Raw genomic sequence first — 14,481 nt, 5'->3', positions numbered from 1 at the left:
AGAGGCTACGTCCAGGCGGGCTTCAGGGGTCGCGGTTCCTGCAGGTCTCTGTCGCACAGGGGCTGGGTTTGAATCTCACGGCGGGTGGCATTGCTCATTAGCGCCGCACGCTCTCCCCTCCGGAATGATTCCCGATTGGAGCAAAGTTCCATCACATGACTCCGTCCACTGGGAGAGGAATATCAGCGGCCTGAAAGGATTGGAAGTCCTTTTTTTCTCTTGCAGAAACGTTATGACAGGTCGGTTGGGCGCCTTTGAACTGGGCAGACTCTGTAGACAGAGTTCTTCTTTGCCTTAATATTCTCACTTAACAAATTGAAAGTTTTAAGATCACATCTGATCCAGCTTAGTGTGTCTTTTTAGGTATTTTGTCTGGCTTATGGCACTTTGTATCAATGCTAAGACTTTCAGAAGGTCAAACATAGGCTAAGGAATGAAATGTTGCGAGTGGTTCGTTTGGAGTCATAGTCAATTTTAACAGACATGATTGTAATCATAATACAATGGATTGAAGCTATGAGAGTTCAAAGCTGAAACGAATGACATTTTTAAACTGTGTATAAGCCGCAAATTGCTTCATCAAAACACCTAGTGTAATAGCCTGACATAGAGAAAGACTAGGCTACATGGGACTCATTGGTCTGGTGGCAGTTCAATTTAGCGCAGAAGCTTAATTTAACATCAAAGAGCGGACGACTTGAAAGTTCTCATCCTTGGGACTCTTCCTGTGGCTGGGCCCTCAAGCCCCAGGAGAACGCATTTTAACCTTGCACAAGAGCACCATCTGCTGGCTAAAAAGACAATCTGACTCTGTAAAACCAGCTGAATCCCCTGACCCAAAGTGCAATTTACCCTGACCCGCTGTATAGTGTCTTGTTCAAGGTTAGCAGGCGAATAATGATGGCTATGATAAGGTTAGACAATCATAAACATCAAATTATTAGTATAAAAGTTTCAAACGTTTTTCTAGTCTAATAGACCCCGTTCTTTGTCAGGCTGACCTGACGTGTATTATCCAACAACCGCACCAGTATACATAAATACAAATAAATTGTGTATATTTCATAGTTTATGGTTTTTGCATAAAAACGTGTATGCACATTGACATGTTCTCTTTCAACGGTAGCTTTTACAGTTGGCTAGATGCAACTCTTCATTTTCCAAATCGCTTTCCCCCCCCCCACGGTAATCGCATGTGGCAGACGCAGTACGCTAACTGTCTTGTACCTTAAAGGCTTCCGTCAATTGCGTTGTCAACGGGACCAAGCCAAGGACCAGGACCAAACATTAGGGCAGCATTTTAAGCGCTGCGGCTACAGAAATAGCAGTCTTCCGGGCGCCTGACCGGGCTGTGGCACTTGGCACATCTGTTCTCTGACAGCTCTCCCGATGCTGTCATCTGTTCCTCTGGCTCGCCCCCTTTCTAGGTAACGTTTGTCGTAAATGCTATGGCTGCGGTAGCTAGAAATCATTGCTCCAGTTTCCTAAAACATCGATAGCTTATCAAGTTAAGCTTGCCGCTTATGTTAGCGTTAAATCGTTTAGGGAAAATATTTGCTTTAGTTAGCCAGTTACAGTTAGCCAGCAAGCTAATCCAGTTTGACAGTTCACTAGCTTGTCAGATGGCATCTATAAATGGTTAGTTTGTGGTCTAACTTAAGGCTTTTTTTGCAAGTGTCAACATGGGATAATAATTCAACCTCACCACAAAAGTTCAGAGACAGGTCCAGTGTACCTGATGAATCCTTTGCGACATGCTAGCTACCTTGGTATATCAGCAGCCTATCTGCATTTACAGTCTTAATATAATGGGCGTTAGCGGTTTCTTCCTATCCATCTGTAGGGTTAGGGGCAACTAGATGCTGCACGACAGCTTTGCTATCTTACACTGGACAGAATCGTTAAAGGCATTTTGAGGGTCGTCAGTTAACTTATTGCCTTGGAAAATGCAAACCTATATTACACTATTCGATGGAAGTCTTTTACAGTCTCTTGCGGTTTCATTAACCTTAGTTTGCCGTAGCTAAATCTCTCGGCAGTCTTGGTTAATAACCTAGCTGAATGGCTTGCTATGCAATTTTCCGTTTCTTGCACCTTCCGAGTCGTGTCAGCTGAAGGGTGTTTGTTTCCTTGTACGGATCCAAACAGTGGCTAGTTTTAGCAGATTTTGAGGTAAACTTCTTATCATATGTTGCTAGCCCGTGAATTATCAAAGCAAATACTTTTTTGCATAATCACAAAACCGGACTCTGTTTACAAACTTGCTATTTTTGATGCACATAATGAGTGATCATTATGTGAAGGTAAAAGTTCAGCTTGAACAACTGAAGTCTACGGGCGAGGTGGAGGAGGCAGAGACAGCTGGGGAGGAGCAGGTGCCCAACGAAACGCCGCCGGCATCCCTTTCCCCTCTTCCCGTTGCCCTTGAAGTCCGGAGGGATGCCTCAAAGAATCCCGGCACGGCCAGGAACAGGAGCAAAAGTCGGACTAAGCTCGGAACTATGACAAGAGCCCTAACACTAAACAAGACGCGCCCGTTTCGAGCCACCTGGACAATGCGCCGTCGCTCCAGGTTAAAGGTACCGGAAAGGTTTTACAGGAGAAAGCGGAGGCGAACGGAAACGTGGTGACCAGCCAGCCACATAAAGATATCAAAAGTGCACACAGCAAAGAGGATGCCAACACACTTGTCAAAAAGAGGAGACCAGTCACCGTGGACACGTCCAAGGCCAAGACATCTCTTGAGGCGCTCAAACTCAGCATCCGGCAGCTCAAGTGGAAGGAGGTACGCTCAAATAGCGATGGTCAAACAGTCACATATACATATAGTTTTGATGCCGCTTCCGTGAATTTATTTCTGGTCAGCATGGCGTGTGAGGCACTTGTATGCCCACACATGATACTATGTAGCCTAGCCTAATAATGCTTTCTAAAATGAAGAAACGCTTGGCCTACAGATTCAATGACTGTTAAACAGAACTGGCAACATTGGGCTTATTTCTGAATTAGATTCAGGGAGGATGTGATGTAAGTATAGGGATGTAAATATGAGTCAAGCCTAGGATGAAATCACGGCATCCTCACTGGTTGGGGCCATCATTTGTTAATCAACATTAATTACGACACGTTGTTTTTAAAAATTAAGCCTAATTCTTCCAGGGAATTTGAATTGACTACATGACGTGTCATGGAAATCCACCACCGCTTTTCACCGTGCGCTCCCGGGCACATTGAGTCAGCTAGCCGCTACTGTAACACGGGCTTGCTTAATACATTAACGAGTGTGTCAATAGAACCCAGGGAGCCACCTGTTCGCCTTGGAACTCTAATGCAATTCATATCCACTGGCAGCACGTTATCACTCTAAATTATGCATGCGGACAGGCTACGTTAAACTATTGCCCCACTGATAGATGCTCTCCACTGCGAGCAGGCCCTGTCGCCAATTGTAACGTAAACCCCGTGCGCCGAAGCGCTTACGTTTCAATATTCGTCGTGAGCACACTGTAAACTGAGTTTGAAACCGATCCCTTGTCAATAAGCTATGCAGCCAGACACGCATCGCCAGGTGCCTGTTCCTCTTCCTCATTTCCAGTTGTGTCTGTGTCAAATTCATCATTCTAGACTTTGGTTGCATTTTAATCTGGACTGGATAACAAGTTAGATCAACAGTACTGTCTGTCTTCCTCTTCCATTTAATCCCAAATACTCCTCTTGCCAGGGGCTTCTCCTCTTAAGACTGGTGCTCTTATTCAGCCTGTTTAAAAAAACTGTCCTGGAGAAGATGCATATATGGAATAATAAATAGCTTGAATGTAAACACACTTTGGCATCTGTCATTAGGAGCTTGGTGGTAGTTGATGACTATCGGACACTTAAAGAAGAGGAAAGTCAGAAACAAAGCCGTCCCAACTCTGGCCATATCCTCATATAAAGTCGGACAGAGAGATTTGGTCCAAGCCGGTCTAGTGTTGGCTGCCTCCGGGGCTGTGGGTAAATGGAGTTTAGAACTCCTCAACTTTGTTATTTGTGTCCCTTCAGAAAGGCTTCAGAGACCAACCAATCTCTCCACATTTTTAAGCAATTAAAGTTTAGCCTTTTTCAGCTTTGACGAAATCCTGTTTACACACAAAGCGTTTTTGTAGCTTCCCTTATATAACTCAACGAGTGTCTAATGAGTGTTTCCCCTAAACATGTATTCAGGAAGCTTAATGATACTTCAGGAAATAAATACAGACAGTGTTAGTGCATTTCCCTGTCTGTACAGGTGATGTTGCTCTCCTCACTCCTGTCTGCACAGGTGATGTTGCTCTCCTCACACCTGTATGTGCATCTAACGCAACCTGTAGATGTGTAATACTAAGGCAGGTGATGGAAAGAGTCTGGTCTGGTGTGTATGTACTTGCGCGTGTGTGTGTGTGTGTGTGTGTGTGTGTGTGTGTGTGTGTGTGTGTATGTGTATGTGTGTACGTGTGTATGTACTGTTCTATATGCTGCAGTGCCTCTTTACTCCCCCCCCCCCTCCCTCTGTGTCTCTGTGTAAGCGGGGTTGTTTTGTTCTGGTTTTGTGATTTGCAGTACCTCATTGTGTCAGTGTGTGTGTGTGTGTGTGTGTGTGTGTGTGTGTGTGTGTGTTCCCATCAGACCATTTCCGATGGCACAGCAGTTTTCCCTCCACACTGGAGCCGACTGGCTGTTGACTTTCAGCATATGGCCATGGCCTTAAGTGTGGGAAATGATTACCCTTAATCTGGGATAATCCAGCATACTCATGGTCTCTTTGCACGCGGTGGGGGTAGATTGGGATTGCAGCTTCCTGTGTGCCTGTGTGAAACTGGAGGTGTGTGAGTGGAGTGTGTGTGAGTGTGTTTTAATGCAGCTCTGTAAGACCTATGTCATTTCAGTGTGCATTTCATCCCCCCTCCTCCTCTCTCTCCATCTCTTTCCTTTCTCAATCTCTCACGTTCTCCCCTCTTCCTTCCTTCTGTCTGCTTCCTCCTTCATTCCCGTGTCAGTTGAGAGCTATGAGATGTTGAGAAGCTGGTTTAGTGCATGTATAATTTATCCATCCTAAAGAAGATTAGATAATGATGCACTGCAGCTCCCACTGAAACGCACCAGCTGCCATCTTACTGTCGTCTTTTTGCAGCCAGTTTGACACGTTTCTTATACAACATCTTACTAACAACAACGCACATTTTCATCTTTTCCCTGAAGAGGAACTTTTAACAGAATCCTGGACAGAGCTATCTAGATACTCCTGAAGAGTTCAGACTAGGTATTGCCTCCACTACCTCTAAAACACACACACACACACACACACACACACACACACACACACACACACACACACACACACACACAATAAACACTCTCTCTCCCACACAAACACAAACACATTTCACATAGCCAGGACTGTCAGGATAAGACTATCCTGGCATGCTAATCTGTACCCTGTTTTAGAAAGGGACACACACACACACACTAGAGGAAGTGCCCCCTGTGGTGCAGGGTGCCTCCTGATATGCCATTGCTGCTCCTGCTCCGCAGGGAGTGGCCCTCCCGTTAGATATTTCCAGCATGCTCCATGCCAACGTGCTGCCCTGAGCTACGGTACGGTGCGGTGGCCTACTAAACCCAACCAAGCCATGCCCAGTCATGCCAATTAGGCACTGTCAGCAGCGATGGGCGAAAGCAGCAACATGTCTCTCTCTCTCTCCCTCACACACACACACACACACTCTCTTTCTCAACGTGACCATGGCAACGTTGCCACAAGGAGAGCGTGTTTTGTTGAGTCACTCATGCAACTGGAGCAGCTGTGTGTGTGTGTGTGTGTGTGTGTGTGTGTGCGTGCGTGTATGAGTGTGTGCAGTGATGTAGAGAGATTTGTGTTTTCAGGCATGTAAAATGTCCTCTATAATGAGCCGCACTGGAGCCAGAAGGTACTTTAACTTCACTCGGCAGAACTGTATCAACAAAAGACCATAGTTGTGTGTTTGTGGGTGTTTGTGTGTGTGTATGTCAGAGAGAGAGAGAGAGAGAGAGAGAGAGAGAGAGAGAGAGAGAGAGAGAGAGAGAGAGAGCAATTCACCTAAAGGAGAAAGAGACAGAAGCAGAGGCAGAGGACACAACAATTCAATAGAACTGTATGAAGCCCTTTGACTCTCCTAAGCTTAGAGAACTGAGTTGTTACGTGTAACGGCCGTGGTATGAGGGGTGGTGTGAAGATCTCTTTATCTCCAAATCCGATCCACTTCACTGGTCTGGAGTTGGTAGTGGAGGGTTTGCTGTGAAGATGATCATAGCAACAGTTATAATACAGTTATTCATTTGGCACACACACACACATTCTCATCTCTCTCACTTTGTCTTATGTACACATGCACACATTCCATCTCTCTTTCTCTCTCTGCTCTCTCTCTCTCTCTCTCTCTCGCTCTCTCTCTTCTCTCCCCCGCATCTAGAACTTGTTTGTGGGGCATGTTTTGGCTGGCACACACATGCGGAGATCGGAAGTCCCCACGGGAGGCCCTAATCAGCTCATCCATCTGTATTACTTCTCTTTCTCTCTCTCTCCCTCTCGCTCCCTTTCTTGTTTTCTTTCTTTCTTTCATGTGTCTGGTGGCTGTCCCTTGATTGTGGCAGGCTGTGACACATCCTCCTGTTGCTGTTAGCTCCCTCTGTTCTGCTAATATACAAATTGTATGTGGTTTGATGGAGTCATGTCATTTGGAATTAGTTTGGAAATGTTATTCTGTTTCTACTTGTTGTGTGCAAAGGGAGCATATCCTTTCTTCCCTTGGTAGCCATGTTTGCTTGTGGCGACCTTTTCAGTGACCAGTGTGTAGTTCCCTCTAACACTACACTTTGACTGTGTTGACATCTGCTTATTATTATAAGATTATTTGGACCAGCAGTGATTTATTCCTTACATTGTATTACTTCCTTATTTTCTTAATGCCAACTTCTGTTGCACTGCATTCTACTCACCCAGCACTTTTGCACTGGACTGATCCACCCACAACCCACCTGTTAGCTATAGTGAAACAAGAAAACATGATCTAGCTTCAACCCTAGCCCTATCGCCTCCCTTTGTATTGGCAACACGATTGGAAGTGACACCATCCCTAATGAAAGAGCATAAATAATGAGTACTTTTGTGCTAATGAATGTTAATTAACCAAGATGTAAGAATCCATTATTAAGGGTTTCAAATATTAGGAGACTTCAAACAATTTGCCATGAAATAAGTAAATGTTGAATGAGAAAGTTACTTTCTGGGCCCGATGTAGGGCCTAACACACACAGACACACATACACACACACACACACACACACACACACACTGCTTGAGCTGTGTCCGGGATTTCCTGTCCTCTTAACGATCTAACATCATGACCTTTGGCCCTCTGGATGAAATCACAGTAACACTGTAATGTAGCAAAACAAATTGTCACAAATTGTCACTTCTCACCCAGAACCCCTAACGATGTGATCAATGGTCTGTAGCATTATCTAGGCTTTGCTGACAGTGCCTAGAGAAAAGATGTATGGGCTTATTGAGAAAGTCTGAGGTAGTCTGAGTGACATCACATTAAGATGACTAACTGACCTTGTCATAGTTCTGTACACTTAGGCAAATGATGTTGGGGTTAGGCAAAGTGTTTTAACAGGCCTACACATTTCTCTCTGTCCAGTTTCCCACAGGTCGACGTGCTGCTTGTGACATCTACTGGCATGGCGTCTCCTTCCATGACAACGAGAACATCGTCTCTGGACAGGTCAACAAGTTCCCAGGTGCGACCCTACTTCCCTGTCTCCTGGCGGAATGATGCTCCAGCACTGCTTCCAGGACTCTGTGTTGATTGAACTCTGAACTCTGCTGTGTTGATGTACTGATCATACTGTTTTGTTGATGTTGATCACACTGGACCTCATGCAACCCAACTGACACAGCCGTATTAAGTGCCAACACTACAGAGATAAAAAGATCGAAGGTTAAGTTCCATGGCCTGGTTCTATGCTAGTCCATCACTGGTCCTATAGTGGTGTAAAACTGGTCTAGCATTATGCCTGTGCAGTTTCGTAGCTGGTCTTACACTGGTCTTGCCTTACAGGCCTGGACCTACATTTGCGTTGTGCTTCTGGTCCCATACTGGCCTTATTTATCCCATACCGGCCTTGGCTATCCCATACTGGCCTTGTCTATCCCATACTGGCCTTGGTTATCCCACACTGGTCTTGGCTATCCCATACTGGCCTTGGCTATCCCATACTGGCCTTATTTATCCCATACTGGCCTTATTTATCACATACTGGCCTTGGCTATCTGATACTGGCCTTGGTCTTATATGGCTCCAAGGCTGATCTAATTCTGGTCCTCCAATGATTTTGTGCTAATGTTATACTGGTCTAATATTAGTCCTGTACTGGTCCTCCAATGGTCTAGTGCTAGTCCTCCACTGGCCTTATGCTTATTCTATACTGGTTCTCTACTTATCCTCCACTTATGATTATTCTCTACTGGTACTGTACTGAGGTCAGCAGGGTCAGCCCACTCTTGTCATGACGGAGAAACTCCAGCAGATTAGAAGGGCACACAAAACCAACCTCAGGCAAGAGGGCTCCACAAGGCCACCCTCTCTGAACTCTCTCACATGCTAAGAGTGACAGAGAGTGAGTGCAAAGAGATAGAGAGAGATAGGGGTGAAGGGGTTTGTATAAGCGGTTAAATTTAGCTCTCGCCCAGTTGCTGAAATAATTGGAGTTAGGATTATGGCAAGGGCTAAGGTTATTCCAACTAACCCGACCTGTGGCCTTAATGAAGCTTTGCGTGCAACTCATGCCACCCTATGCATAAAGAGCTGGGTTTGGTCTTAGGGCCATTAGCACATCAGCAAACTTTGATAGCACAGCATGTGGCTAACTGGCTAACACCAGTTAAACACCAGCTTCTACAGCAGTGTAATAAGCTGATAAGACCATTTGTGTCATTTGTGTCAGTGTCATATATTACAGCAACTGTTCTAAGAGCTGTGTGTCATATATTACAGTACCTAACTGTTTAAGAGCAGTGTGCCATATATTACAGTAACTGTTCTAAGAGCTGTGTGGCATATAGTACACTAACTGTTTAAGAGCTGTGTGTCATATATTACAGCTGTGTTTGTAGCCCTCTTGAGCCAGGCAGTGTCTCAACCTGTGCCTCTAATTGCACCACTCTATTTCACCTTGTAGGCCTTAAGGCCTACAGCTACTATTGTGTACTTGCATTGGCAATTAGATCACTGTTGGCATTTATCATCCATATGGTTTGCATTTATTCCACCACTTTTAAGTGCATTTAGGTAAACCTATCCCCCAAACGAGCAAACACTTAAACACAAGGTCCTCTCTACCCCCATCCCTCAGTATTAGCCTTGCACTGTCTTCTGTTAGTCATGTCTTTTATGTGACACAATGAGCTATCAAACTGTCTGCGGATAAATTATGTATTGGCTCAAATAGAGGCGTTGTTGGTGTGTGTGTCAACAGTGCACTCACTGGGAGGAGATCCACTTACTTAGCGGGGGAACATGTATAGAGTGGAACCATTTTACTAAGGCGTTGTTAGCATCATTAGCGCAGTTAGCGCCACTAAATCCTTTCGTGTCAGAGTGAGTCAGCTGAAACTGCACTTTGAGGCCTCACTTACTAAAGCCTCTTTCTGGATTGGCCTGATTATTGCCTCCATTGATCCCATGATGGTTGAACCTCAAAAGCTGTGAGCTACACGCTCTCCTAGTGTGAAAAAGATCCTTACAGATCCCTCACTTAGATGGTAACCAAAAGGTTCTTTATAGGTTACATAGACAGTTCAAGGCACGTCTGTAGTGAACCAATGGCTTTCTGCTTCAGGAGTGAAAGGGTCATTCAGAGGTGCATATTGCTAATAAATCTGGTAGCCACTGAAGTCTCAGGTATCATACCAGGGTTCCTAAGTGAATCTACAAGTGTCTTCTTTCTTTGAAGACAATGAGGAGAACCCCTCTTGAATACTGAATACTGAGTATTGTTTCTGTAGAGGTGCTCCTGGGATAATTTTAAGTTGCTTGAGTTGCTGTGAACTTGAGTGTTAGCATCTAAACTTATGGCAAGAGGAAGGAATCACCGTGGTTAAAGCATGTGTGTGCAACACTAGTTGTAACGGATTGATCAGACATTCTGTGTGTTAGTCATGGATCACATCGTTCAGTCAGACTGTTTAATAATATGATCTGAACAGTCAGGTGATCTAGAATCATTACATATCAATCTCCAGAATACTACCGCAGATGAATCTAGAATAACAATACGGCAGATGAATCTAGAAACAGAACCAAACAGTCAGACAAAAGTAGGAAGGAAATTAGATGAAAGCGATAACAATTGTGACACGTGAGATATGAGAGTTTAGCTGACCACCCCTGCTCTCTCCTCCTCTTCTTCTCCGCTTGTTCAGGGATGGTGGAGATGTTGCGGAAGATTAACCTGAGCCGTGCCGTGCGCACCATGCAGGAGCTCTTCCCGGAGGAGTACAACTTCTACCCGCGCTCATGGATCCTTCCGGAAGAGTACCAGATCTTTGCCACACAGGTAGAAACAAACAACAAGCCTGTGGATGTTTGTGTCAGTTCATCATTTGATTTCTGGAGAATAACATCAGTGCTGTCTGTGGAATAATATGGTGTCTTCTAAACGTGACGCGTGACATGTGAGCGTAAGAACACCAACACCGTAATGTGGCGTTATAACGCCTAACACTACTGTTATATACTGTACTGGACAGCTCTGTGAATGCTGCCGTGACACAGACAGGTTGTCTGCATGTTTAGAAGATGCCTTCAGTAATAATATCTTTGAGAGAAAGCCATCTAATCAGGTGTTCTAGTTGGTGGCAGAGAGGCAGTAACACCAGTCATCCTGGGCCACCACAGGAGCAGACGAGGACACGCTTAGCCCAGGGCCTCAGGGCCGGCCCAAAGCCCTTATTTACCATTCGGCCCGAATGCCAGCTCACTCCCAGTCATCCCCTGCCTGTTATGCTGTCCATAATCCCCTGTGCCAGCCGGCCTACAGAAGCCTGGTCCACACCACAGGCCTGGCGTCCTGTCCGTAATCCCCTGTGCCAGCCAGCCTACAGAAGCCTGGAACACACTGCAGGGCTGGGGAGAGCGTGGAAATGCCACTTCTCTCCTTATTCTCTCTTTCTTCTTCTCCCCTGTCCCTCTCCTTCTCTCTTATTCTTTCTGTTCTTGTCCTCTCTCTCTCTCCACACACTCTCTCTCTCTCTTACTCGCTCTCTTTCTGTTGTCTCTCCTCTTTTTTCTCTTTTTCTCACTCACACATTAATACACAAATCATGAGCCAAAGTTACATGGATTATGCAGTCATCAGTAATACACTGCAAATGAGAAGAGCTTAATATGGCACACACACACACACACACACACACACATCAAAGAAATTAGTGGAGCTGTGAAGAGGCTCATACGTCTAATCTCTCTGTCACTCTCACACACACACACACACACACACACACACACACACACACACACACACACACAAACACACACAAACATGCTGACTCCTGTGGTCGGTGTTGTAAAGCGGTCAAGTGGTGCTGGTAATAATTAAGTGGGACAGAGATGTGCTTGTGAGAGCAGGCTAAGCAGGTTAGGCGTTAGCAGGTGGCTAATTGTGAAGGACAAGTGTGATAATGGCTGGATTTACTCTGTCAGGCTTCTCCCTAGAAACAGGGCTATTGATAGCTGGCCCAACATTTATTGGATATCTCAGTGGGGTAAGGTGGGAGCTAACATAGGTCCAGGGTGTTGAACGGAAGTGGATATGTGGGGAGGTGTTTTGTAATGTCAAGGCACAACCACAAGAGGGCACTAGGATTCTTTTGAACTTCGTCTTGGTGATGTTGAAACTGAAGAAAGACACACTCACGCGCCCACAGGTGCAAATTCACAACCTGCCAAAATTCCGGTGTGTTTCCTTTATCTGTTCATCACGAACATGCCCTTTCAGACTGTGTGTTGCCTTTATCCGTTCGTCACGAACATGCCCTTTCAGACTGTGCGTTGCCCTGTCCTTATTATGTTTGTTTCCGTTAAATGCAACTTCTCTCAACTTCTGAGTTCTTCTGTTGATGGGCTAATGAAGTCAAGCCATTCATGTTTTAATTAAAAGTGGATTAAAACAAACACATAGTAGATGTTGTCATGTAATTGGCTTCACGCTACAGCCTCATTTCAGTCTGCTGTGACGGGAACGACTGATTATATTGTTATCGATAAAAGAAGTTACAAGAGCTCTGGAAGCTGCTGTGAGATGGGCTTTAAGCCAAGCTCTAGAAGTGTCAGTGTTGTCCTGTGGGGGGCAGTAGTGTGATGCTGTGGTGTTGAGGTGGCAAGGAATTGGCCCTGACCAGTGGAACTGAGACTCTGGGAATGACGCAGAAGTGGGAGACTTCTGCGTCATTGGGGTATGGGTTAATTTGGGCGGGCTTTGGGGGTATATTTAGCGTGGTGCTCTGGCGTAGCTCTCTCGCACACCAGACTACTCTTGTTTGCGAACGGTTACAGCATTTCTGGCATATTAGCTTTCCCTATCACTGCAAATGCCCACTGAATGCAGGGCCTCGATGGAGGGTTGCGAATCTTTGACTAAGAGTACAAGGACATGTGGAAGTTAGGGGTGGGCCTGAGAGGAGAAGGCTGTAGGTTTAACCTCATTCTTAGTCTACAGATTAAATGGGCTCTCCCCAGACTAAAGTCGGGCCACATGAAGTCACGTCCAGCCCCAAGGGATTAGCATGATGAGATTGTGTGAGATTAGCATGATGTAAGCATATTGTTAATGATGCTGAAACTGAGATTGTGTGGACTCTGGGACTGATGCACAGGACGTATGGTTTAAGGATAGGCGTATAGATGCATCACACACTCGCTGTCTTCTTCCATGTGTCTGTTTGCGTGTGTTTGCAGGTGTACGTGTTTCCCAAACTTCTCTTTTTCTGCTTTGAACAACCTCTCTCTCTATCAATCTCTCTTGCTCTCTCTCCTCCTTTATCCTCTCAGGCTGCTGAATCCCGTTGTGTTTTGTCGTTTCAGTCATGATTGCCTATCATCACTGTGATCATTAGTAAATTGTGTGAGAGTGAAAGACTGGCTTTGCTAGAACATCCACAGGCCTCCGCAGTGACATTGTGCCTGCTCTGATTGCAGCGACTCAGTCAAACAAAAAGACTTTTAAATTAAAGCTGTTTCTCGCTGGCTCCCTGCAGTGTGTGATTATATGAGAGGCCGTTGTCGAGAATCAGTGGAGTTGTTATTTGTGTTGTCTGAGAGGCCTACAGAGCTGAATAAATGTTTCTAATGAAACAAGGGGGAGGTTGATGGGTTTCGATCTTCACAGCATGGACGAGTGAGGCATCCTTATTGCAGTGCACCTGAGACAGGAAATGACATCATTAAACATGACTCACTCTAACTCTAGACCCAAATACAACATACATATAGCCCTAAATGTGTTCATTAGACATATATATATATATATATGGGAAGAAGTGTATGTCATCATATATATACTGTATATTCCCTATTCCTATATCTCCTTCCTTGTTTCTCATTATTTAGATGTTTAATTTGGGCGTTGACCCATCTTATATATATTTATAATGTATAACGTTATATATTACAATTTATTATTCTTTTCCTCCTTTCTTCTGTTCTTTTCTTTCTGATCTTATTTTCCCTCTGTCTTCCCTTTCTCTTCCTTTCTCTCATCTTTCTCACAATATGGCTTCTTCTTCTCCTCCTCCTCTTACTCACTTTATCTCTCTGTCCATCTCAGATTCGTCTGGCTAAGGACATTGATTCTTCCTCACCGCGACCAACCTTCATCGTCAAACCCGACAGCGGTTCTCAGGGCGACGGCATCTACCTGATCCGCGAACCGTCCGACCTGCGCTCCACGTCCACTGGGGCCATGGGCGGGTCCGGAGCGGTGCGCCAGGCCGTGGTGCAGGAGTACATCCAGCGCCCCCTACTGATCGACAAGCTGAAGTTCGACGTGCGCCTCTACGTCCTGGTGCGCTCCCTCGACCCTCTTGAAATCTACGTGGCCAAGGAAGGCCTCTCCCGGTTCTGCACGGAACCCTACCAGGAGCCCAGCACCAAGAACATGCATCGGGTCTTCATGCACCTGACCAACTACTCACTAAACGTGCAGAGTGGGAACTTTGTGCACTCCGACAGTCGGAACACGGGCAGCAAGCGCACTTTCACCAGCGTGCTCGGGCGACTGGGCGCCAAGGGCGCGGACGTCAAGCGCGTCTGGTCTGACATCATCGCACTGGTCATCAAGACAGTCATTGCCCTCGTGCCTGAACTCAAGGTCTTCTACCAGGCCGACATCCCGCCGGGCAAGCCAGGGCCCACCTGCTTTCAG

At 45.7% G+C, this 14,481-nt stretch overlaps 1 protein-coding gene across 1 annotated transcript; it reads left to right on the top strand.

The window, feature by feature from the left end:
• Nucleotides 1–232: 232 nt before the first annotated feature.
• On the top strand, nucleotides 233–14,478 carry LOC122131630 (tubulin polyglutamylase TTLL11-like; the record flags this gene model as incomplete). Its single annotated transcript, XM_042706262.1, has 5 exons — nucleotides 233–239; nucleotides 2,493–2,785; nucleotides 7,701–7,800; nucleotides 10,484–10,617; nucleotides 13,885–14,478. Coding segments are annotated over exons 1-5 (1,128 nt in total), but the record flags the coding sequence as incomplete, so codon positions are not given.
• Between the last annotated feature and the right edge of the window lie 3 nt (nucleotides 14,479–14,481).

The sequence above is a fragment of the Clupea harengus genome, unplaced genomic scaffold (assembly GCF_900700415.2).
Source record: "Clupea harengus unplaced genomic scaffold, Ch_v2.0.2, whole genome shotgun sequence".
Taxonomy (NCBI): domain Eukaryota; kingdom Metazoa; phylum Chordata; class Actinopteri; order Clupeiformes; family Clupeidae; genus Clupea; species Clupea harengus.
This window is presented reverse-complemented; position numbering and strand designations above follow the sequence as displayed.